Here is a 23,486-nt window from a genome sequence, read left to right as displayed (position 1 = left end):
AGATTTTACAGGTTTTTGCAGGCTTGGATGTTGAATCTGAATAAAATAATCTTGTGCAAGCCTGATTGAGTCCTGTCCACACAGACAAAACTAACATCTACTGAATACTGACTTGAAGGGGATGAATTCTTATGTAATCACTTATTTTAGGGTAAATGTGATTTAATTTTCATCATTTTGTACAAATCCACTTTCAAATTGACATGAAAAGGACTTTTTGTATTTATTTTTGTCAAAAAGTCCAATTTTGTTCATGATTGATTTGTAAGAGCAATAAAAGGGGGACATATTCAAAGGAGATGTCTACGTTTTATAGGCACTGTATGGCCATACAGAACCAGCTCAGAATAAACAGCTGCTTTAGCTATAAGGCATTGTCATGTTGTTCTGTAATTTCAGAACCCACATGTAAAACAACTCTGCAAAACAACACATGCAAAACAAAATCAGATATAGGACTTATTTACAGAACGAACAAAGGAATGATTCGACAACGGGATCCACGGAGTATCTGATCTGGAATCGAGTCGGCAGTGGACAGCGATCTGGAGGCAGATTATGCAGATGAGGACCCAGAGGGGAGAAATTGACTCTTAATGGACTGGTGGGGACCTGAGCCAGTTTCAGTATTAGGTGGTGGCAAGATAGAAGACTAGCAGGTGTCCTTCTTTGACGGGGAATAGAAAAAGGAGCGTCTTACGCATGGAGTATCCAGGTGGCACTTAAAACCTCAGACTTCAAGGCCATGGGTAATTTGGCTGAGATCTGATGACCACAATGGAGAGACAAGAACAGGTAAGAAAGCTAACTGGCTGAATCACTTCTGGGGATTTCTGAGCTAGACGTGACCATGATGGTGAAACACTCTGGTGGCGTGGTGCTGGGGAACTGCTCCTCTTATGCAGCCGCTGATGATCCACAGGTGTGCCAAAACACACCTGTGAGGAAGACCACACCTGGCGAGCTCTGAAGACCACCTAGAGAGGAATAGATGGATTGCTGGCGAAGCAGCAGATCCTGACGGGTATAACAAGCAGAATAGACTGAAACCCAATTTTACTGGTTGAAAAGTTGTGTTCCCCCTCCCATTAAATCTAATGGTTTCTAACATACTGTGTTCTTTCTGTTGTGGCTCTAACTAGTTCAACTGGACCTGTCGCATGTTTGCATACTGAACATTCTTGGAAGTTGTGGTTGATGACACCATTGGTTTGCATGTTCTCTGAGGATTTATAGTCTTAAAAAAGTTTTAAGTTCACGTAAGAAATTCCAACTATGCTTGTTTCGTGCGAAACAAAAGCAAGAGACAAAAAAATAAGACTTACACATTTGTTTCTCAGCTTATCCAAAGTTGAATATCAGGCTTAAAAATATAACGTTTGCATACAAGTCTGACTATCACGTAATTTTCAGTCATACTGTGGTGGGTATGACTGCAATCATCCCCCTTTGTTTTTCACATGCAGAGGACTAGCCAAAAAGTTGTGGACATAACAGGTCAAACAGGTTCAAGCTGAAAGGGAATGTACCAGGAAGTAGTTGGCGTCTTATCGCTCCTTTCCATTTATGACTTTTGATTTCAATAGTCGTCCCAAACATAGCATATCAGAAAACACTGAAGATAAAGTCCCCTGGCATATGCTACCTGTTTTTCAATGGACATTTACAGAAATAAAAAAAAACCTAATGCAATTCAGTCTGTCACAATAAAAGTTTTTTTTTTTTTGTTTTTTTTTTGTGTGATCTTATTAGATACTTACTCTCTAAATGAATCAGAGTCAGTTCACCCACTCTGTCTATTGTCTATATCTGTCTATATATTTTCTGTTTATAATGTAAATCAATTCTGATGAGGAATCAATAGCTACTTTTAAAAGAGAGTTGACTAATTTTAGTAGCTTTAATTTTTTTACCTTCTACTTTTTGAAGTAGTATATACTGCTCTGTAAGTATCATTTGATTAAGAATTTCAGATATTATTTATCTATTAATATTAATTAGCTGATAATGTTCAAACCAATTTGGAGGAAAGAGAATCTAGGTCACTTTGAGGGTGGCATTGGTCCCAGATATAATTTTAGTATATTAGGAACTGCTAAAGTGATGTGATTTATTTTTTTTTTTTCAATCATCTCTCAGATCTACAGCAAAAGGTCCACAAAAAGGAGAAAATATCCGGTGACTCCTTGGTGTTGGTCAAAAATGACTTGCTGATGTCAGAAGAAAGGGCTCACTGGCTTAAGCTTAATGGATCTAGAAGACACATAGATCCTTGATGGACTACAGGAGTAATTTGGCAATTTCCAGGAACCGTATTGTGTCCTGTTTTATGACTTGACCCTTACATTTGTCAAACAATTACAACTAGTCAGTGTATCATATATTTTACATCTTTTCTTCATGGTAAACAATATACATTTTCTATGTTGAGTGACTCTGTCAGCACCTTTTTATAACCTAACAGGAAATAATGTGCGAGAGCTGCAAAAGAAGAAGGCCTGCCGACAACTGTAAGATCAACCTCAAAGCAAAGCCTCTCAGTATGACTCTGACACTTTGAAATGATCCAACCTGTTTTGTAACAGAGTGAGATTTTAAAAGTCCTTCCTGTTCGTTTGGAATCTCATTTGAACAGATTTCCAGCTACTGAAAGTCTTCATACAGGTAGGAGATTAATTCCTGTAAAATTTATGGAATCTTAAAGTCATGAATCTTCACTGGATTAAAGTATTTTAACATTTAATTCCATCTAATGTGTTTTCTGTGAAGATCAAAGTTAGACTTCATCCACAAAGCCAGCATGAAGATGAAAGGCTACATTTTTCTTTTGGTGCACCTTGCACTTTCTTCAGGACTCTCCATCCCTGGAGTAAGTATATTTTTGCATAAACCACAGTTTAAATGTCAACCGGTTTGACATAAATAAGAAATAAATAAGAATAATTTTGCTATTTTATGTAATAGTAAAAACCTTTAAAAAAATTATGAAAATCTGGTGACAGTGAGTATAATAATTCAGTCCAGCAATCCATCTGCATTTTCCAGTGGTTGCTGTATTTTCATTATATGTATACTGATACCTTTCTATTAACTGTTTAATTGGTTTATTAACTATTAAAAGAAGTTATTAACTTCTTTTTATTTCTCTGTCTCACTGTCTGTTTTTATCTTTTTTTCAAAATGTCTTTCTCTTTCTCACTGTTTAATCAATGTCACATGCTGTTTTTATTTTAATTATGTAAAGCACTTTGAAATGCCTTGCTGCTGAAATGTGCTATACATATAAAATTTGATTGATTTATTGATTTTATATATTTTTATATAGAAAATGTATCAAAATATATTTCAATATATATCAAAACATATCAAATTTTGATATATTTGATAGTTATATCAAATTAACAAGGAATATATATATATATATATATATATATATATATATATATATATATATATATATACCTTGTTTTATTTTAGTGTAAAACCTATTTAATTATTTTGTGCATTTTGTCCATTTGCCACAACATTTTATGCACGTGTAAGTACATTAGTAAGTAAAATGTATTTACTTACTAACAGAGTGCTTCACAAAGATGCAACCATAAAATCAAGAATAAAAAACATTATATAAAAGGTAACAACCTAATACTGTTGGTATAACAATGACCTTAGCTGTTTCTTTAAAAGGTCGGTGGAGATCATACAGTGCAGGGACAACAGATTTCTAGAGCCACAACCTGAAAAGCCAAATCTCCAAGAGTTTGACAAAGTAGTATCTAAAGTATTATCTAAAAAGAAAACTATAGTTTTAAGGTCTTCATTTCAGGTCTTAGGTCTAAATACCCTTAACAGCAATTTCAAGAGTCCTTGTTGTCATGACAGCATCGTGCAGGTACACTGTCAAACATTTGAGCCACATTTAGTTGTGCCTACTCTCGTATTCTCTTTAAGTCAGATAAATCTTCTGAACCGAAATGTGTGCGTTTGTGAAAGATAAACCTACAGTAGTAAGTTGCGTTAACTTTGTATTAATCTCGTCATACCACCAAGAGTTGGAAAAACCAGGTTAGTGTTACAACCCCCTCCCCAAGACCACTATGGGTAAATTCTGGCACTGGGTGTAACACAAAAGAAGAAGTAACCTAAACAGTTGATATCCGTAACAAAAGGGTTTATTTACAGTGCAGGTAGAAAAAAACTCAATCACAGGAGCAAACCAAACAAGAAGAACAACACAGGGAAGCTTTGAGCTTCAGGGTCTCCAAGACCAAAATAATAAAACATCCCCTTCTAACTATGATACGATAAGAACAGCTTTCTAGAGGTGAAAGTAAAGCCAAATACAAAACCTGAGCTCCCTGGATAATCATCAAAACAGGAGAAAACAGTTAAACAAAAAAGGCAGAGAACCCCTACCGGCTTCCAGTGTGAAAGAAATAAGGTTTTGGGTTACACACTTGATTTGTCACAAAATGCTCACAGCAACATCAGCCAAGCTTCCACAAACAGCCAGCTTACAGACAAGAGCAATACAGATCAGGAGAGAGGAAAAAAGGAGGCCTGACGTCTCTTGTAGGGAGCTTCTTTTTGGATGGCAGACGAGCTCCAACACATTCCACCTGTGGCAGCCAGGTAAAATGAAACACAAAACAAGAGAGCTCTCTCATGAAGAGAGCCCCTAGAGGTCAGTGAACGTAACAGTTAGCACTTTAAAAAATGTCCTAGTGTGGTTAGTGGCATGTTTTTGTATCCTGCGTTACACTGAGTGAGATGGAAGATGATCTGACTCTTGTTTGTTATTAAGGAAAATAGTCATTTTAATCCATTTGTCAGTTTCCAAATCTTGAGGATAATGTTCTGTTCACAATAAATGTTTTTGAGCACAATACATTCTGATGTTTAATAAAATTCATTATCAGATTAAAAATTTTGTTCATGCAATTTGAAACAAGATTTGAAATTATTCTAATGTAAAACTAGGTAGGTATTTTAACTCTGTAACATGAGTGAAAATAAAACAAAACTGTGTGCTCTTAAACTAGGTGAGGAATAATTATATAAAAATAATTAGGTAACACTCACAATTCCAGATTAATTAGATGACAATACTGTTTACACACTTGTCTCTTGTTTTTAAATCAACTTAATTAAACTTTAAAACTGAATTAAATTAATTTTCGGAGTTCAAACCAAAACACTTTTCTTGTTAATTAACTTTTATTGCATTTTCAAGACAGCAGATTAACTTTAGTTTTCAAGTTGAGCCACCTTCAAATGTTTGTTGGCAGCACACACGATCAAAGATTCCCCGTCCTACCACACCCAAAAGTTGCTCTACCAGATTGACATCTGGTGACCCTGGAAAGTTTGTATGTGCATTATTATGTTCACAAAAATAGTTTTAAGTTTCTTAAGCTTTGTGACACAGTAGTTGTCCCAAATCAGTATTATGTCACCACCAGCCTGCACTATTGCTTCAAGAAAGGTTGGATTGACGGTTTCATATGTTTAAAGTGGCATTATTATGCGTTTTCCAGCCACATAGTATCATTACATAGCACAATCAAGTAACTATGTTATTTTCAGTCTTTGTGTCATCTAGGTAAAGAGAACAACCAAAGCCTAGTTTTTTATTAGTTTACTACTTAAAAATATATATTTGCATGAAACAGTTTCTCAATCCTGTTTTATTTGTTTCTCTGCCCAAACTTTGAGTAGAACAAACAATAATATGTAATGCTACACCGTCACAGGTTAGGGTTCATGGAAATGAGCATTGTGGTGCAGTTTCATGTATGCAAATGTAAATGCTAAAAGCTAGCAAGCTAGCCTCATTCTTGATGAACGCCTTAAAAATCTTAAAACAACTTTTTTAATTATTTGCTACTGCTACTGGTACAAAGCATTTTGGGACATCTTGCTGGCCAATGCATACTGTCACATGTAAATCAGTGTCCTAAACGAATAAATTACTATGAGTGTTTTTTTTTTCTGTGGATAAACTCAAAAAGATATGCTTTCAGTACTTAATTTATTTTCTGAAAAAGAAATTACAACGTCTTGTATCCTAAACAAATAATTTTGACCTCAATACTATATATATTTGTGTGAAGATACTAACTTGAATTTTTATTTATGATTTCACACTTTTAGCTATGTTAAATTTACTTCACCACAGAATCATTTTTTTCAGTGTAGGAACATGCAGGTACAGACGTTGGATGGATGACACTCATTTTTTATGGCTAAATTAGGGTTAGAGTGTGGGTTTTGATGTCTTCGATGATTTAATGTTTTTATCTTTACTTTCACATACTGTTTTTCTTCCTTCTTTAAATATGTAAAGCACCTTGAAATGCTTTGCTGCTGAAATGTGTTGTGCAAATAAAATGTGATTTATTGATTAAAAAAACAAAACCATTTGTCTGTTCTTAGTTTGATGTCTAAATGATTTAGTGTTTATCATGTTCTAAATTTTGAGTCTAAAACTTTTAAACAAACAAATATATTGAACATACAGAAACACCTGATAAAAATGTACACTTTGGTTTACCTTGTTTATATATTTTCATTTTATCGTTTTGACTCCAGTTTGATGGAGAAATAATCGGTAAGTTTCATGTATTTTCTTTATACTACAGTGTGGATTTCACTATTAATTTTAAGTAATTTTTAATGCTAATATGAAATTACCAAAAGTGTGTTTGTGTTTTAGGGTTTGAAAACACCACGAATAAAAAAGGTAAAGTGACTTTTCTTAACTTGTTGTAAAAAACAGTTTTGACATTTGTCTGTGAATTGTTATCCAACTTTCTTTGTTAAAAGAACTAACATTATTCCCTGATCTTAGATTTGACTCTTGACGACATTTGGGAGGTATGTTTTAGTATTACTTTAAGCAACTAACTGCAGTTTGTAGAACAACATTAATGTAGGCATGTTGTTTTCTATTTTTATGCCCCACATTCTTGCTTGTTAGCCTCCAAAATTTCAAAGGAGCTCCCTTCTTGATGGAGATGATCTATGGACATCCCCAGTTTCATACGTTTTGGATGAAGGCCTGGGTAAATATTATTTTTCTTTTATAGCAGCCAATTAGACAAACCATAGTTCTGCTGGGTGTGGATGGAAGTATTAGTTAGTCTGTTTTATCCAGAAAACACTTGGAGATAATATCGGAGAAACCGTGAGTGAAACAGTGACTGGACAAGCCTACTATATAATTTACTTGTATAGTAAATTATAAGTAAGTACATCCACTTTCTCCGGATGTACTCAGACATTAAAACAAATTTAAACTCTTACTCTCAGGGCCCCTCACCCAGCCCAGCGGACCGCTGCCCTCCCGGCTCCCATAGCTCCGCCCCTGCACATGGTGTCTGCAGCAGCAGAGACAGTTCATCTTTGCAAAGGCCTCTACTTTTAATTTTAATTGAGGTCTTCTTTTCTTTTGCTTTAAACTTGACTTCAGTTAGCTTTGGTTGTAAAGACATTAACTGAACAATCAATTCTCCAACCCTTAAAACTATCAGGTTATACTGACAGATTTTTGGGGGGACAAAAGTTTGAAAAAATGTATTAAAGCTGTTACGTTATACTGCTTATGAGGGCAAAGAGAAAAAGAGAATGAATCAGATTCTAGATATTCTAGATTTCTATTAATAAAATAATCAATATAAGTTGTTCCTGTTGGTTTGTTAATTTTAAATCACTGATCTGGATCAAATTTGATAATTGAACAAGAACTAGTTAAAGTTGGAGATGGATTTAGTCCAAAGGTGCCAAACTATGAGGATGAATTAATTTATTTTAACTTGACAGGACTGGAATTAGATAGAATTAATCTAAAGGATGAACTGGCACAATAATGGAAGCACTTGTCCAATGGTGTTTTTTTATTTTTTTTAATTTGTTTTGAATTAATGTTCAAAACAAATTGAACATTAATTCAAATGTTCAGAAATGTAACAGTAGTAACAGAAATGTTACGGTAGTAACATTTCTGTTACTACCGTGTAGTAACAGAAATGCTATATTACATATTATCTAAACAATAATTATGTGTGTTCTTCATTTTCTACCATTTTGAAATTCCTCTTGGAATGAAGACTTGAGAGCTAAAGGAGTCATTATGAGAGCTTTTGAACAGTTCAGAGTGAAGTCATGCATTGATTTCAAACCCTGGGATTCTGAGGACTATTACATTAACTTCCAGAAGTTAGACGGGTAATTTCTCTTCATCTTTGATTTCTTATTGTGCTTACTTTCAGATAATTTTTACTTGTACATTGTAACTGAAACATGAACCCTCTACATGTTGCAGTTGCAAGTCATTTGTTGGTCGAGTATTCGCCAACGGACAGACCCTCTCTATTGGTGAAGGCTGTGACTACATTGGGATTGTTGAACATGAGATTCTTCATGCTCTTGGTTTCTACCATGAACAGTCTAGATATGACAGAGATGATTATGTACGGATTGTATTCGCCAACATCTTATCAGGTAGAACACTTACTTTTTTGTGTGTTTTTTTTAATCTGTTAAAATCTGTGTTAATGTTTTTTTATTTTTTCTCAGTGCAATAATGAGTATTTTTTTGTGTCATCTAGGTAGAGAGAATAATTTCGTCAAGGTTGGCTGTAATGAGAGCACCAAGCACCATAGTATTTTTTAAGTGCAGTATGTTTTATATCACCCAGGTAGAGAGCATAATTTCATCAAGGTTGGCAGTGATAACAGCACTACACATGGAGTCCCATATGACTACATGTCAGTGATGCACTATGGGAGAAATGCATTCACAAATGGCAGTGGTGATACAATTATTACCATAGACCCTAAATACCAAGATGTGATTGGTCAAAGGCTCGACATGAGTCCTAGTGATGCTCTAGAGCTGAACCTCCGCTACAACTGCAGTAAGTCATAACATTGTTAAACCTGCTGTAAATTGATTGTTTAAAAAGCCATGGTCAAATTATAATTTCTATCAGAACTTCTGTACTTTTTGACAAGCTGCTATGGTTAGCATTTTAGTTTTATTTGTATTTTCTAACATATTTCTATGATGAAACCAAAGGGTTTCGCAAATTCAGCTTTGAAAACCCTACCCTAAACTCACTGCAGATGCATCTCAATAAATCTGATCATCGTCAAAAATAGTTTTTATAGTTTTATAGTTATTTTACTTAATCCCATTCTAAAATTATATTTTAGAATGGGATTAGTAGGTAATTATATTATATATATATATATATATATATATATGTATATATATATGAAGTAATTGAGTGATAAATGTCAATTGTTTAGTTGAATTTGATGAATATGGTCCTTCCAGTGTTCCTGGAACCATAAAAGTTTGATTTTTAAATTACATAAGAGCTCCTCTACTGACATGGACATGTACATGAATAGTACATGTTAATGCACTATAAATGATATAAACCACCTTTGGTTGGAACGCCTTTTGCATAATTTACGGCATGGATGTGATTAGCTTGCGGCTCTGCTGAGGTGTTTGTTGTTTTAACAGTGGGCTTCATCTTGTCTGTATTGCTAGTTCTGGTGTCACTCATCTTCTTAGCAGTATTCACCTGTGATATTTAAGCCAGATGAATGTGTTACATGATCAAGCACAGATGTCAGTATTGCCAGGAAAGTAAATCTGCATTTCCACATAGTTTGTTAGCAGAGGGAAGCAAGAAATTCTTTGAAATTTCCTGGTAGATGGTCGTTTTGACTTTGAGATTAAACACAATTGACCAACACCAGAAGATAAATTATCACTTTCAGAGAAAACTTCGCACTGGACCTCAGATAACTTTGATTCTGGTTTCACTCTTCTTCCAGTCTTTGAAATCTTGATTTAACTCTGGGAATCCAGGTAGACTGTGCACCTCCTGCTGCCACATTTTTTTTTTCATTACATTTTTCAATAAAATACTTGGATACAACAAAGGCAGGTGCTTTGGCAATGACATTCTGTGGTTTCACACTCTTTGTGGAAGTTGTCTTTTACTGGTAGAAAACCACCAATCCAGCAATTATAGCCTTTATTCTGGAGGCCACAAGATGGCCAAAAGTTAATGATTCTTTTTTTAAGAAAAAAAAGTAGCTTCATTGGTTTTACATGATATTGTAATTTCAGAAGAAACTATTTTTTATTTTTAAGCGATTATTAAAATGATCAGAATTTTTTTTTTAAATATACAGCTGTATATATACCATAAAATCATATAATATGTTTAGATTGTTTCATTCGTTTACTCAATTAAAGAACTCTTTCCCTGATGTCTTAATTAATGAGATGCACCAGTGTACTCTGGTCAAACAATGTCCAGTCCATAAATAAACTTTTTGGAGTTGTTAATGACAGTGTTGTCTTAGATAGAATATGTTTGTGTCATTTTGAAAAGGTTAGCCTAAATAATAATCAAAATCTTATATTCTTCCTTGTCACCATCTTAGAGTCAACTGTTGCCTTTAATTCTTACTGCGGCTTTTCGAATGGAACGATGTGCCAAATGAGCCGCTGCTCACAGGGTGGGATCGGCTGGGACGTCGTTACTCAAGTTCCTGGGGGGCCCAGTTCTGACCATACCAGTCTGCCAAGTGGAAATGGAGATAATGGTGAGATTTGCACTCATGACTATTTTTTCCTTATGGCTTCGATGAGCAATGGAAAGTGGACAAATCTGAGCCAATAATATATCATTTAACTGTTTGGTATTTTTGCTGAATTACTTTTTCAGTTGTGTAAACTGTGTAAGCTGACAATTATCTGTAACTCTGTCTAAAGTGCTGCTCATGAGCAATGGAGAGTTTTGGGGGATTTTTTAAGTCTGGCTTCCGCAGTAGAAGTGACATGCCACTTCCATCAAACTTTTTCAAATCTGTCTCCAGATCAGCAGTTTTTTTCTACCACACCGAGTTATGTATGTCCTAAAATGTTGCTCTTATGCCTGGATTATTTGAAAAATACTTTGTCAAAATATTAAGCCCACAGTGCTTGCAGTTTTTTGACTTGCAAGACTTTTTTTAAAAATATACTTTTAAGAATATAACTGAGGGTAATGAAGCCCCCACATATGGCTCCCTCCTATTAGTAGATTAACAAAATAGGCAGGAAACCATTATTAATAATTAAACGCTGGCCTTGTTATTGTAGAATTTGAAGGTTTGCTGGGTAATATACACACACCGAAGTCTTGACCAGTAGATATTTTTAGACCTTCATAGTTTATGAGAGTTAGTCGTAAATGTTTATTTTTTATCTAAAAGTAAATCAGAGCTAGAATAGTGAAAATAATTTGTCATATTTCTTAAATATTAGAATAAACTGGTGCTGGAAATATAAATTTGGTTTGAACTAGATTTCAATATTACTTTAAAAAAACTAACTCATCTTTGAGCAAAAATTGTTTCAGAAATAATACATTGAAGACCATTTTCAACTAAAAAGAAACAATCCTTCTTTAAGAATCATAAAGATGAATTATTTCCAGTTCTATTAGCTTTACTGCAAAATTGAATGAGTGTCACCAAGGTTATGCAAACTTCTGCCTGAGCATGTAAAAATATGCTGAGTTGTCTATAATTATCACATAGAAGAAGGTGATTTATGAGAAACATTGTCTTGATCAACGTATTTGCAGGTAAAGAACCTGGGTACTTCATCCACGCAAGCACAGCATCAGGACAAGAAGGAGATTCAGCACGACTGGAAACGGAGGTAGTGAAGCCGACCAGAGCATGTAATGTCCAGTGTCTGCAGTTCTACTATTTCAACAGTGGAAATGAATCAGATGAACTTAATATCTGGATCAGAGAGTTTGAAAACGATCAGGACACCACAGGAACGCTCCGCCTTATGGGACAAATTACTGGTAAAGTCAGACTGTTAAAAAAACAAATCTGAAGTCTGTGCTTTCTACTTTTGTATGATGTCATATTTAAATTGTGTAGCATAGTAAATTAAAACATCTGACTCCAGGTTCACCAACATCTCACTGGAAGATCCACCATGTTTCCTTGAATGCCACCAAGGACTTCCAGGTGGTGTTTGAGGTCCGGAAAGGAGCAGGAATCTCCACAGGAGGTTTCTCCATTGATGACATCAACCTCTCAGAGACAGAGTGTCCACATGTTGTCATACAGATTGATGACTTGGAGAATCTTTTAAACACAAGCAGCTCTGGAACCAGAAGGAACAGCCCACGACAATTCTCCAAAGACGGCTATGCTTACCGTGTAGTTGCATTCATTTATCCACCCTATGTTCTCATGGGTGTGCAGCTCTTGTCTAGTCAGAATGATGACCAGCTCCAATATCCTTGTCTGCAAAGACATCTGATTTTCCAGTTGCTGGATCAAACCCCGAATAAGCAACTACAAATGTCTAAGGAATCTACTTTAGTTTCTGATGGTAAGTTTACAATAATATGTTGACATTTAGAAAAAAAAAGTTGGTTAAAAAAAGAAAAGCTGAATGTTTATTCTTATGTATTGTGTGTGTGTCATACAGGTTCCTGGGACAATCCTAGGGAAAATACTTGGGAAACATTTTATGAGAATGGAGAATTAGTGTATGCTGGATATCCATTTCTACTCCTTCAAACCACATCAGAAGAATTGTCTTCCAGAGAGTTCCTCAAGGGAGGAAGTGCCATTTTCATGTTCAACCTTGAAGGTAGGCTAAAATTTTAATTAAAATTATTTTGTAAACTATAAATGATAACACAAGACCGTCTTTGTCATCTTCAACATTTTTGGGGCACAATACTCTCACAGAAAACATGTTTGCTCTCATTCAGAGTAGCTACTATGAAAGGATTTAGAATCACAGTTAATGATGAAGTGCATTACGTAAATTTTGTTACTTCAAATTAACACTTTGCATTTTGGCTCTAAAGAGTTTGTATTTTGTCATTCACAAGGTGGGACGATAGGGAATAATTAGCTGAAAACTTCTGATTATTCCAACTTCCTCAGACATTATATTTGTTTTTTCTAACTGATCGTTTTGTCCTTTGATAGATCTCACCCCACTGATCAATGGAACAACTTTACCATGTCCTCAGTTAAGACCAGCGAACATAACAAATCCTCCACCAAAACTGAATGAAAGTCCATGCTCTGCACGGTAAAACAAATTGTCAAGTAAATTATAACTTAATTCTGACAAATATGCATTTACAGACAAAGCTCTAAAAAAATGATTTAGAAATACAGATTTCAGTTTTTGCTCTGACTGTTGCAGAGTATCCCCAAGCATCAAACCTCCTTCTACAACACCAGAAGACAGGTATTCACACATTAGATTACACTTTATTTTTTCAAATATATATCCACTGCAAACTAAGATGTATTATTTTTTCACCATTTCTGTGGTGAATGATTTGCTTCATTCTTATCATTATTGTTTAATTAAATTAAATTCAGTTTATTTTGATAACACTGTACAAAGACAAAACAAGTTAACACTTTCTTGTATTTTTAATAACTACCATCAGTCAGATTGTTTTTGTATATAGCTATTGAAACAATGCTGTAACATTGAACAGTAGGCAGAATGTGTTTATTGTTTTTTATTGCTGGTATATTGTTTTCAGAGTTGTGTTACCTCTCACTAGTTGCCACTTCTAACAAGAGAATACAGATGTTTTACCTTCATTTTTTTGTTGTAGAAATAAAAAAGAATCTAAGAAATATTTCTTGTCAAGTAATGATCAGAACTGAAATGTCTTACTTTTTAATCAAAGTATAAATTTAGTTATCTATTTCAGTTGTTCTTAAAGGAACTATTATGCAAAATCAACTTTTTTTACCTTTATATCTATAATATAAACACACAAATATGCCTTTTGCTTTAAATATTTGGTTATAATTTTACAGGACTACATCTACCGTCCATCCACTTCCAACTACAGACAGGTATTGCCACATCTGACGCCTATTGATTTCATATTTCTCAACTTTTGATACCTTTATACTGTAGGTAGAGTATAATGGAAATATATGTATTGCCACTGTTACAATATAGCAATTGGGTCAAATTTAAAACCCCAACACAATCCAGGCCTCCAGAAACCTGTAATCTCTGAACGTAGCAAAGTATAGCAGAGGCTAGGGGGATTTTCCAATATTCAAACAACAGTATTCTTAGTGTAAACATTTGAATTTGAAGACACTAAATCAGGGGTGTCAAACGTACGGCCCGCGGGCCGGAACCGGCCCGCCGAACGATTTAGTCCAGCCCGGGGGCTAAATGCATTATCATTATTCATGAAAAAACATATACAATACTTCGTTTAATTGAAAATCTGCAGTTCCTATACTGTCCACGAGGGGCGCTGTGTTTTATACAGAGCACGCATGCAATACTGCAGCGGAACTAACAGCAGATGGCAGCACTGAGCTTCAGGTTCTGTAAACAAGTTCGATTCTATGTTTTACCAGCTTTTTATTTTGACCCTGGCAACCTCATATTTCTCGTGCATGCTAACATACATACGTTATGTATGTAAGTTTTTCTATATGTATGCATTTTATGCATCAACAAATGTACTTAATCAAATGTCTGTTTAAAACAGCTGACACTTAAGATTTCAAATGTGTGAAGCCAGATAATTTGTTCAAATTGCTTCCCAGATGTTGAAAATTGATTTTAAAACTTTTCTTAATTTTTGTCTGTTGTATTTTGTGATGCAGGACAGTGTTTTTAAGTTCCAAAAACTGTGAATAAATGTTTTGCAACATTGTACAATCACTGCGATCAGTTCTTATGCATAATGCACTTAAATAAATGCTTAACTGAGTAAAAGTATTGTTGAAATTGCAGATACCTTTCTTAAAAACTGAGATTATTCATAATATATTTTGTAAAAGTGAAATTCGTTTAATATAAAAATCAACAACAAGTCCACTTTTATTGGTTCTATTTAATCTTGCAATGAGTTTACTTGTGTGGCCCCCTGCAGATCAGATTAAGCTGTATCTGGCCCCTAAACCAAAATGAGTTTGACACCCCTGCACTAAATGTTATTCTGACATTTGCAAAATATATATAAAAAAATTATTTTGTCTCAGAAACATAAAATTTGGTCTGATTCAATGTGAAAGTGACATTTTAATAGCTATGTAGGCTGTGTAACATCAATAATGAGTCTGGTATTTATTTCTGTTTTGTAGCTAAATGTTTGGTTATAATTTTACAGGACTTCTACTGTCCATCCACCTCCCACTACAGACAACAGGTAGTGCCACTTTTTATGCCATCGTTTCAAATTTCCAATATCTCCATAAGCAGAAATTAGTTGAAATAAAACATTGCAACTCTTACAAGACATAACTAACACAAATCCCTGAAAAGGACATGATGTGTAAAAAAAAAATACCAAAAAGTTTGTCTAATTAAAATAATTCCCCACCTACACTTAACAAGCCATCACTCCTAAAAATTAAATTGATAATTTTTCCATTTTAGTTTGAATTATCATTTTACTACAGGTAATAGGCTGCAAAAATTGTATTGTATATTGTTTCTTTTGCAAAATTTCCTAGAGAGAGGGTTAGGGCTAAGCCTGATACTAATCTTAGAAAATGTTTTAATGACTCTTTGGTTTTTCCAGAATCTCATCCACCATCATTCCACCACCTGAAACAACAAAAGATGACAGGTATACAAATTTAATGACCACTTTATTTGTCAAAGCCTGGTGGGTATATTTAATATTACTAAATACCTAAATGTTTAATGTCATTTATTAAACACTACAGAGAAAAGGTCTTGCCACATTTGATGCCATCAGATCAAACTTTCCTTGACTCTATTCTTTCATTGCTTTGTTTATCTCTTAGTTCTGTTAGCTGAATTTTGTCACAAGTTCTCACCCTCCACCTATCCACATTTTACAAGACATGGCAGATATTTTACCCATTTTATTGTTATTTTTTTTCCTGGTAGCAGCATCCTGAAACTAAACATATTGAAAGCTGGGATTTTCCACTGTTCAAAGGAATAGTATTATTTAGTATTATTAGTGTATGTAAACTTTTGAATTTGAAGACACTACTATGAACATTTTCTCAAACGTTACCCTTCTCTCCATTCTGGCATTTGCTAATTATATTAAAAAATATATATATTTAACTCTCTCAATAACATAAGATTTGATCTAATTCAATGAGAAAGTGACATTTTAAGAGCTATGTAAAGTACGTAAGATAAATAATGAGTCAGGTATTTATGTTTTGTATCTAAATATGTGGATATAATTTTGCAGGACTTCATCTACCATCCATCCACCTCCCACTACAGACAACAGGTATTGCCATATTTGATACCGTCATTTCAAATTTCCCTTGACTCTACATGCAGAACATAAAAGAAACAAACCATTGCTACAGTTACAAGACATAACTAACACAAATTCCTGAAAAGGATTGTTGATGTTGTAGCTATGAGTATTTTTTATTTTATTTTATTTTTTACATCTAATAGGCTGAAAAGAATATAATGTTCAATGATGTTCTGGTTTTTGTAGAATCTCACCCACCATCATTCCATCACCTGAAACAACAACAGATGACAGGTATTCACAAATTGAATTACTTTATTTAAGTTATCTGTCAAAACCTTTTAGGTACAGTGTGTGTGACAGGTTGTTCCATATTCTTTGCTTAGCTGAATGTGTGTTTGCAACTTTCACTTCTGTTTTTTTGTCACAAGTTCTAACCTACCATTAATCAATCTCTTACAAGACATGATAATTAATTTACCCATTTTATTTTAAATACAAATGTCTTGAATTACTTCCTCTTTTACTTCCAAGGACAATAAGATGTATGGTTTTATTGAAAGCAATGGAAGCAATAAAACCGTACAGTGGCAATACTTGGGATTTGTATGACCTGCCAAAAACCCAAATATCTGATAAAACTAAAAATAAATTGCATTCAGGCTCGCAATTTCTTTTTAAACAACTAGCATATTTCAAAGCTTTGAAAGGGTTTTATTTAGTTGAACAACAGCAATAATCTAAGGATAACAACAAAAGATTTTAAGCTTTCTAGTTTAGGACACATTCATATTGGTAAATTAGCAGAAGGTTGACGTAGTTTAAATTGCCTGTATTTATTTTTTCCAAGTAATCTCTTCTACAAATACAATCGCTAACTTTTAATTTTTAATTAGAATTATCTATGTCTTTTACATATTTATGTTTCAAGTCTAGTCAGTATTGCCAACACAATGCAATCTATACCACACAGATACTTAACACAACAGACATAACATATATGTTTTAGCTGTAAGTGCTGTGCTACAGATATACAGGCTGCTAAAAAATAAATCCTTTGACTTTTGTAGATTGCCATACACCATCATTCCGGGTTTGACGACAGACAACAGGTATACCCAAATTAATGGGTCTGCTTGTATGAGTAGAAAATATTGCAGTATTTTTTGCTAGATGATCAAATGTTCAAATTCAACTTTTAAAAACTTTTAGACGGTTAGTCAAGGTCCACAACTTAATGATAACCTAATTCACACATGACAATTTATTTTGTTGCTGAAAGTATACTAATATAGATATTAATAGGCAGCCAAAATGACACTGTGCAATTACGCTTTTACTTTTTCAGAATCTCAACCACGATGAATCCACCACCTACTACGACAGATGACGACAGGTATTCCCAAATTTAATGACCATTTCATTTATCAAAGCCTTAAAGATGGTACCTGTGATGGTTCATTCATATTTTTTCATTGCTATATAAAGTATTATTGCTTTCATTTCTGATGACATTTTGTTTATTTATTTTTACTTCCATGTCATCACTGATAATTAATCCACCTTGTACAAAAGTATGCAGATACCTTATCCATTCAAATGTCTTAATAAAGAAAATCCAAAAACAATTATAATATGGCAATCTACCATAAGTTAATAAATAAATTAATATCTGCAGTGTGATTCCAACTGAATATGTAAACATTGAGTTTAACTATAAACCTTTGTCACTAAGCTCAAAATCACTTAGGATTTTCAACTGGAAATTTCTTTATTAGGGATCCAAACTGTGACAATTTAGTTTACCTAAAAAATGTGAGTGCAGCTACAAATAGAGAAGTAAACAGTCAAGAGAAATAAATAGCTCTTATATCGATGGTGTCTATATGAGAACTGTTTTACTTGGTGGCCCTCACAAAGTCCAATGTTGATCATTTTAAAACTGATCAACATTTTAAAGTTTTATCAAATACATTTTCCATGGGAATACCTTCTAAACTGTGTTTGATCCTCTTCACTGCTGACCTTGTTGTTGATGACTACGTACCTTCAAAGTGCAATAAAATAACACTGAATTTAACTACGACTGCACTTAACTAAAACACAGAGCTTAAACTTTAACTTAATACAGGATGACTGGACTGATGTATATTCTCAGGGTGTTTCTTTTTTCTTTCTCTTGTAGCATTTTTTGCCTCAGTCCTGGCATGGTGGCCTCTCCCATCCTCACTGTCCTGCTGGCTTTGATCCTTCTGCTGTCATAATGTACACCTCTCATATAAATCTTCTGTCTCTGCATAGGCAGGGAAATAATTAGAAATTTCTCCCAGCTATGCATATATATTATAATGGCATTGCAAGTTGACATTTTGTCCTAAAATTGTGAAATCTTTGATCAACAACAAACTGGGAAGCAGTGTATTACCTTAAGAAATCAGCGTAAATATATTGTTTAGTAGAAACCGAACTTGTAGCTTCTGTTCAACAATATTTGGTGATGGGACTTCATTTTTATTAAACTTTTACATGCACATTTTTGAAGATTGCAAATTTTTGAAGTATGATTTTGTTTTTATAACAGATACGCCTATTCACAGCTCTTCAATTTCTGAATCAAACCCATAATATTCTGTTTGAAGATAAAAAAAATTTCACAAATGCTTAGCCACATGCTAATATATTTAAACATGGGTGCTTGGTGACTTAATGGTAAAGGACATATTTTAACAAACATGACTTGTATTTTGGGTTCTTGTTAAAAGCAACCTTACAGTAATGTCAAAATGTTTGGTTCACTATGTATTCACTTTTGGATGCCTTCATTGGTAATCTATAATGTCAAGTCTCAATAAAACACATAATGTGTTATTTTCTCTCTGTCTAAGGCTCCTCACATTTTTGGAAGGATTATATTAGGACCTTGATGTCATACAAACTACATTGTGTACAATAATGTGTGGAGTGTGTATGAATAAAAGAGACTGCTTTGTTCATTGAGAGCACAACAGGATTTATTTGTCATTTTGCCTCAGCTCTATCATCTCAGTGTAGGTCGCTACCTCCTCCTGAAGGAGATCCATCCAGGAGCTGCTGTTCATGTTGCTGACGGTCCCCCCATCGTTTACCATTGTCAGTCATGTTCCCCTTCTTCTGTTCTCTGGTCAAAGTAATCAAATGTATTTAGATGTGATAGATGTGATTATAGTAAATACTAATGTGGAAGTTACATACACAGAAAGAATTATTTAAAACAGACATTACTTTTACCATTCAGACATGCACAATTATAAATAACTGGAATAGTCGTATAAATTAAAGACTATTTCAGTCGTGTCTTTAATTTGCAGTGGCATTTTATCCACTCTTGTTTATCAACGAGAGTGGATAAAATGCCACTCTTGTTTTATTCAAGTTCATTGTTTCTTTCTGTGTCCTGTACAATGAATAGTTTATAACTGTTTAATTGGAGAACTGATATCTAAACAAAGCTTTCCATTCTCTCCGCTAACACTGCGTTGACAAAAACAACTCATTCCTCATTGCTCCATGAAGCTGCCGCTGAATATTGAAGTCTGATGCACAGAAAAGCCAGCGTCTCAACATTCACCACTTGCTTGTAACTTCAGAGGACTCCCATCACTTCCATGTTGCAGCAAGTTTGAAATTTTGTGCCATTTGTTTTTCTTCTCTCTTTGGTCCTATGGCTGACCATGACCAGTGAACAGGAGCTAAGCTTACATAACCCATGCCGGCACCACTCCAAAGCAGGGACTGAAAAATCATGGACTGGCTTGGAAAAAATGATAGTGGAAACGTTTGCAATGCAGGTTGAGTAGAGTGGAGCTGGATTCTTTAAAGCCAGTGGTAAAGGGGCATACGTTAAACCTGGATCAGTTTCACGAACCAGTTCTGAGATCAGAAGAGCAGCTGTCTCTCTAGTGAATGTGTTCTGTGGGACCTAGCTGACTCAGGCTACTAGTTGGTAGTCGGGTCTACCTCACCAACTACTCCACAAATCATGACACCTTAAGCTTAACACTGGACCATTGTGTCACCAAATCAAAACTTCCCTCTGAGAGTTTTATTAGCGCTCCATTAAGTTTTTATTTGGGTTTTATTGGCATGTTTGTTGTTGGTTTAAAAAATGTTTTAGACTGTTATGAGGAACTCCTCTAATGTACATTCACAGGTGTGTATCCTTCAAGTATATAATGTGCACAAAAACATCAGGAAATCAGATTTGATGTCCAGGAGTATAATAATCTTATTGTATGTAAAATTTTGAATTTGAAGAAAATTACATTAAAATAAGCCTAAAATATTCTTTCATGATTCTGGCAGATAGAATTGTTGTACTTTCAACTGGCTAACTTTACTTATTAATTTCTTCAGCTACCATTAATTCACCTGCTACCACAGACAACAGCTATTGTCATATTTAATGAGAGGTGTTTGCAATTTTTTTATCATTAGATGAGTCCATATACAGAACAAAATGGAAATAAAAAGAGCTGTGTAATGGATAGTAAATTCAAAATAAATTGTGTAAATGATTTAAAACTGTAGACTATTTAAGATAAATTAGTAAATTATTCAAAGGGAATTTTCTAAATTATGAATGTTGCAGATTGTGTATGGATGATTGTCTGTTTTGATTAGCACTGTTGGTAGTTTATATTTTGATTTGTTTAATGATATTTGCACTTTGTAATAGTTGTTTGTTGTATCCTGGATGGATGGATGGATGGATGGATGGATGGATGGATGGATGGATGGATGGATGGATGGATGGATGGATGGATGGATGGATGGATGGATGGATGGATGGATGGATGGATGGAGTTTGTATTTACATGATCAAATTTATTAAGGCTTATCTTTATTGTCTGCAAACCTAATAATACATTTTGAGAAGTTTTATGAGTTCAGCCAAGGATCACAGCTCTCAAGATAACATATTTCACACACATGGCAATGTGTGTTGTTGTTGAAAGTATAGTTGCTGTAGATAAAATTAAAATGCAGAAAGATTATATTGAGTAATAATGCTTTGACTTTTGCAGAATCGTTTCAACCAACCTACTGTAACAGACAGATGTTCCTAGAAGTAATGATTATATTGTTTGTGAAAGCTTTTGTTTGGTTTTAGATAAATTAGCATAACATTTTAGCATTTTAATCTAGATAGTGAGGCTCATTATAACATTCTAGTTAACTGAGATCCTTGATAGACTACAGCACCTTTTCATAACCCAATAGGAAATAAGGTGTGACAGCTGCAAAAGAAGTCCTGCCTACAACTATAAAGACAACCTCAAAGCAAAACCTTTCAGTATGACGCTGACGTTTTGAAATAACCCAACCTGTTTTGTAACACAGTGAGATTTTAAAAGTCCTTTATATTTGTTTAGAATCTAAATTTCACAGATTCTGAGCTTCTGAAAGTCTTCATACAGGTAGGAGATTAATTATTGTAAAATTTATGGAATATAGTGAAATGAATGAATCCTCACTGGATTAAAGTATTTTAACATTTAATTTCATCTAATGTGTTTTCTGTGAAGCTCAAAGTTAGACTTTATCCACAAAGCCAGCATGAAGATGAAAGGCTACATTTTTATTTCCGTGCACCTTGCACTTTCTTTAGGACGCTCCATCCCTGGAGTAAGTATATGTTTATATAAACTACAGTTTAAATGTCAACGTATTTGGCATTATGAAATAACAGCTTTGTTTTTTCAAGCAATTAGTAAAAGCCTAAAACAAAACAAAATGAAAATCCAGTGGCAATGAGTGCAATATTTCAATCCAACAATCTATCTGCATTTTACAATGGCTGCTGTATTTTCATTGACTGAAAATTAAACTGAAATGACTAAATTAAACTGAAATGACTAAATTAAACTGAAATGCTTTTCAGTTTAATTTAGTTTTAAATTAATTTTTTCATCAATTCTGTTTTTTCTTTGTTGTATGGTTTTGAACATATTTAATTATTGTATGGTTTTGAACATATTTAATTATTTTAATGGTTGTGATTCCTCTCTGAGCTATTTGCAACAAAAAATAATCCATGTGTAAGTCCATGAGTAAGTACAATTCATTTATATAGCACCTACCACAGACTTTAAAATCACAAAGTGCTTCAGAAAGACGCAAATACACTGAACAAAAATATAAATACAACATGTCAAATATAAGAGCTTTCTGAACGTTTGGGTTACACAATATATAGAGTAAACAAAGTAAAAAATAAAACAGTCATTCACTTACTAGATGCAGAAAAATAATTTTACAAATTAAATTGGACATTTCTCATAAAATTACTGGAGGAATTTTGTTTTGGACAGTCATTTATTTAACGGATCAAAGCATTTTACAATAAACCAAAAGTAGCAGTTGTAACAAACAATTTAAATTCAACAAATTTCAGACTCCACAGAGGTAATAGACAAGAATGCACACTATCAGCTTCATTATTTGCACTTTTCATTGAACCATTAGCAGCAGCAAACCATCAAAACATTAATATTGAAGGCATTCAATATTAATGCCTTTACGTAATATATATTATAATTGTGTGTATAATATATTAAATAAAATTTGCTTAAATGCAGATAAGCTATTTCTACAAAACCCAAACAAATTAATTAAAGAATTAATCAAAATTAGTAATACATACTCCAAAATTTCAGTCTCCACAATAAACTGGAAAAAATCTGCCATGTTAGCAATAAGTGGATACACCAATTTTCAAACATCACAGATCCCTCACCTACCACCATCAACTGACCAGATCACATATTTAGGAATAAAATCCTCCCCCAACATGTCAGACATGTTCCACCTCAGTTTTGAAAAAAAAATAAAAGATTACTTAAAACGATGGATGACAATATTCCTTTCAATTATAGGACACATACACATCATTAAGGTGATGATACTGCCTATACTCAATTACCTATTTATTCACCTTGATCCCCATTCAAACCACAGCAGCATTTTTCACCACCCTGGACCCAATTATAACATGATTTTACTGGAAAAATCAAAAACCTAGAATAAAATTAACATTGCAACAGTTAAAACTCCAAAGCAGCCTAAAGCACCACATTTTCACCATTACCTCTTAGCTAACCAATTACAATACCTCATCAAATGGATACACTCAACTCACCACGTTCA

The 23,486-nt window shown here is 33.9% G+C and overlaps 1 protein-coding gene across 3 annotated transcripts; it reads left to right on the top strand.

The window, feature by feature from the left end:
* The first annotated feature begins 447 nt into the window (after nucleotides 1-447).
* On the top strand, nucleotides 448-19,306 carry LOC106912551 (meprin A subunit beta-like). Of its 3 annotated transcripts, XM_088013849.1 has the most exons (23): nucleotides 448-2,664; nucleotides 2,770-2,869; nucleotides 6,592-6,610; nucleotides 6,716-6,742; nucleotides 6,851-6,876; nucleotides 6,980-7,064; nucleotides 8,109-8,226; nucleotides 8,324-8,502; nucleotides 8,700-8,918; nucleotides 10,471-10,632; nucleotides 11,658-11,888; nucleotides 11,996-12,427; nucleotides 12,527-12,691; nucleotides 13,039-13,144; nucleotides 13,262-13,306; nucleotides 13,897-13,935; nucleotides 15,219-15,257; nucleotides 15,633-15,680; nucleotides 16,287-16,328; nucleotides 16,548-16,595; nucleotides 17,372-17,413; nucleotides 17,650-17,697; nucleotides 18,487-19,306. In XM_088013849.1, the coding sequence occupies exons 2-23, from the start codon at nucleotides 2,801-2,803 to the stop codon at nucleotides 18,563-18,565; spliced, it is 2,268 nt and encodes a 755-aa protein (XP_087869975.1). In that variant the 5' UTR covers nucleotides 448-2,664; nucleotides 2,770-2,800; the 3' UTR covers nucleotides 18,566-19,306. The 3 variants fall into 3 exon arrangements, with proteins under 3 accessions (XP_087869975.1, XP_087869976.1, XP_087869977.1); XM_088013850.1 differs by lacking the exon at nucleotides 15,219-15,257; XM_088013851.1 differs by lacking the exon at nucleotides 17,372-17,413.
* The last annotated feature ends 4,180 nt before the right edge of the window (nucleotides 19,307-23,486 follow it).

The sequence above is a fragment of the Poecilia mexicana genome, unplaced genomic scaffold (assembly GCF_051168715.1).
Source record: "Poecilia mexicana isolate PSO_F unplaced genomic scaffold, ASM5116871v1 scaffold_16, whole genome shotgun sequence".
Classification (NCBI taxonomy): domain Eukaryota; kingdom Metazoa; phylum Chordata; class Actinopteri; order Cyprinodontiformes; family Poeciliidae; genus Poecilia; species Poecilia mexicana.
This window is presented reverse-complemented; position numbering and strand designations above follow the sequence as displayed.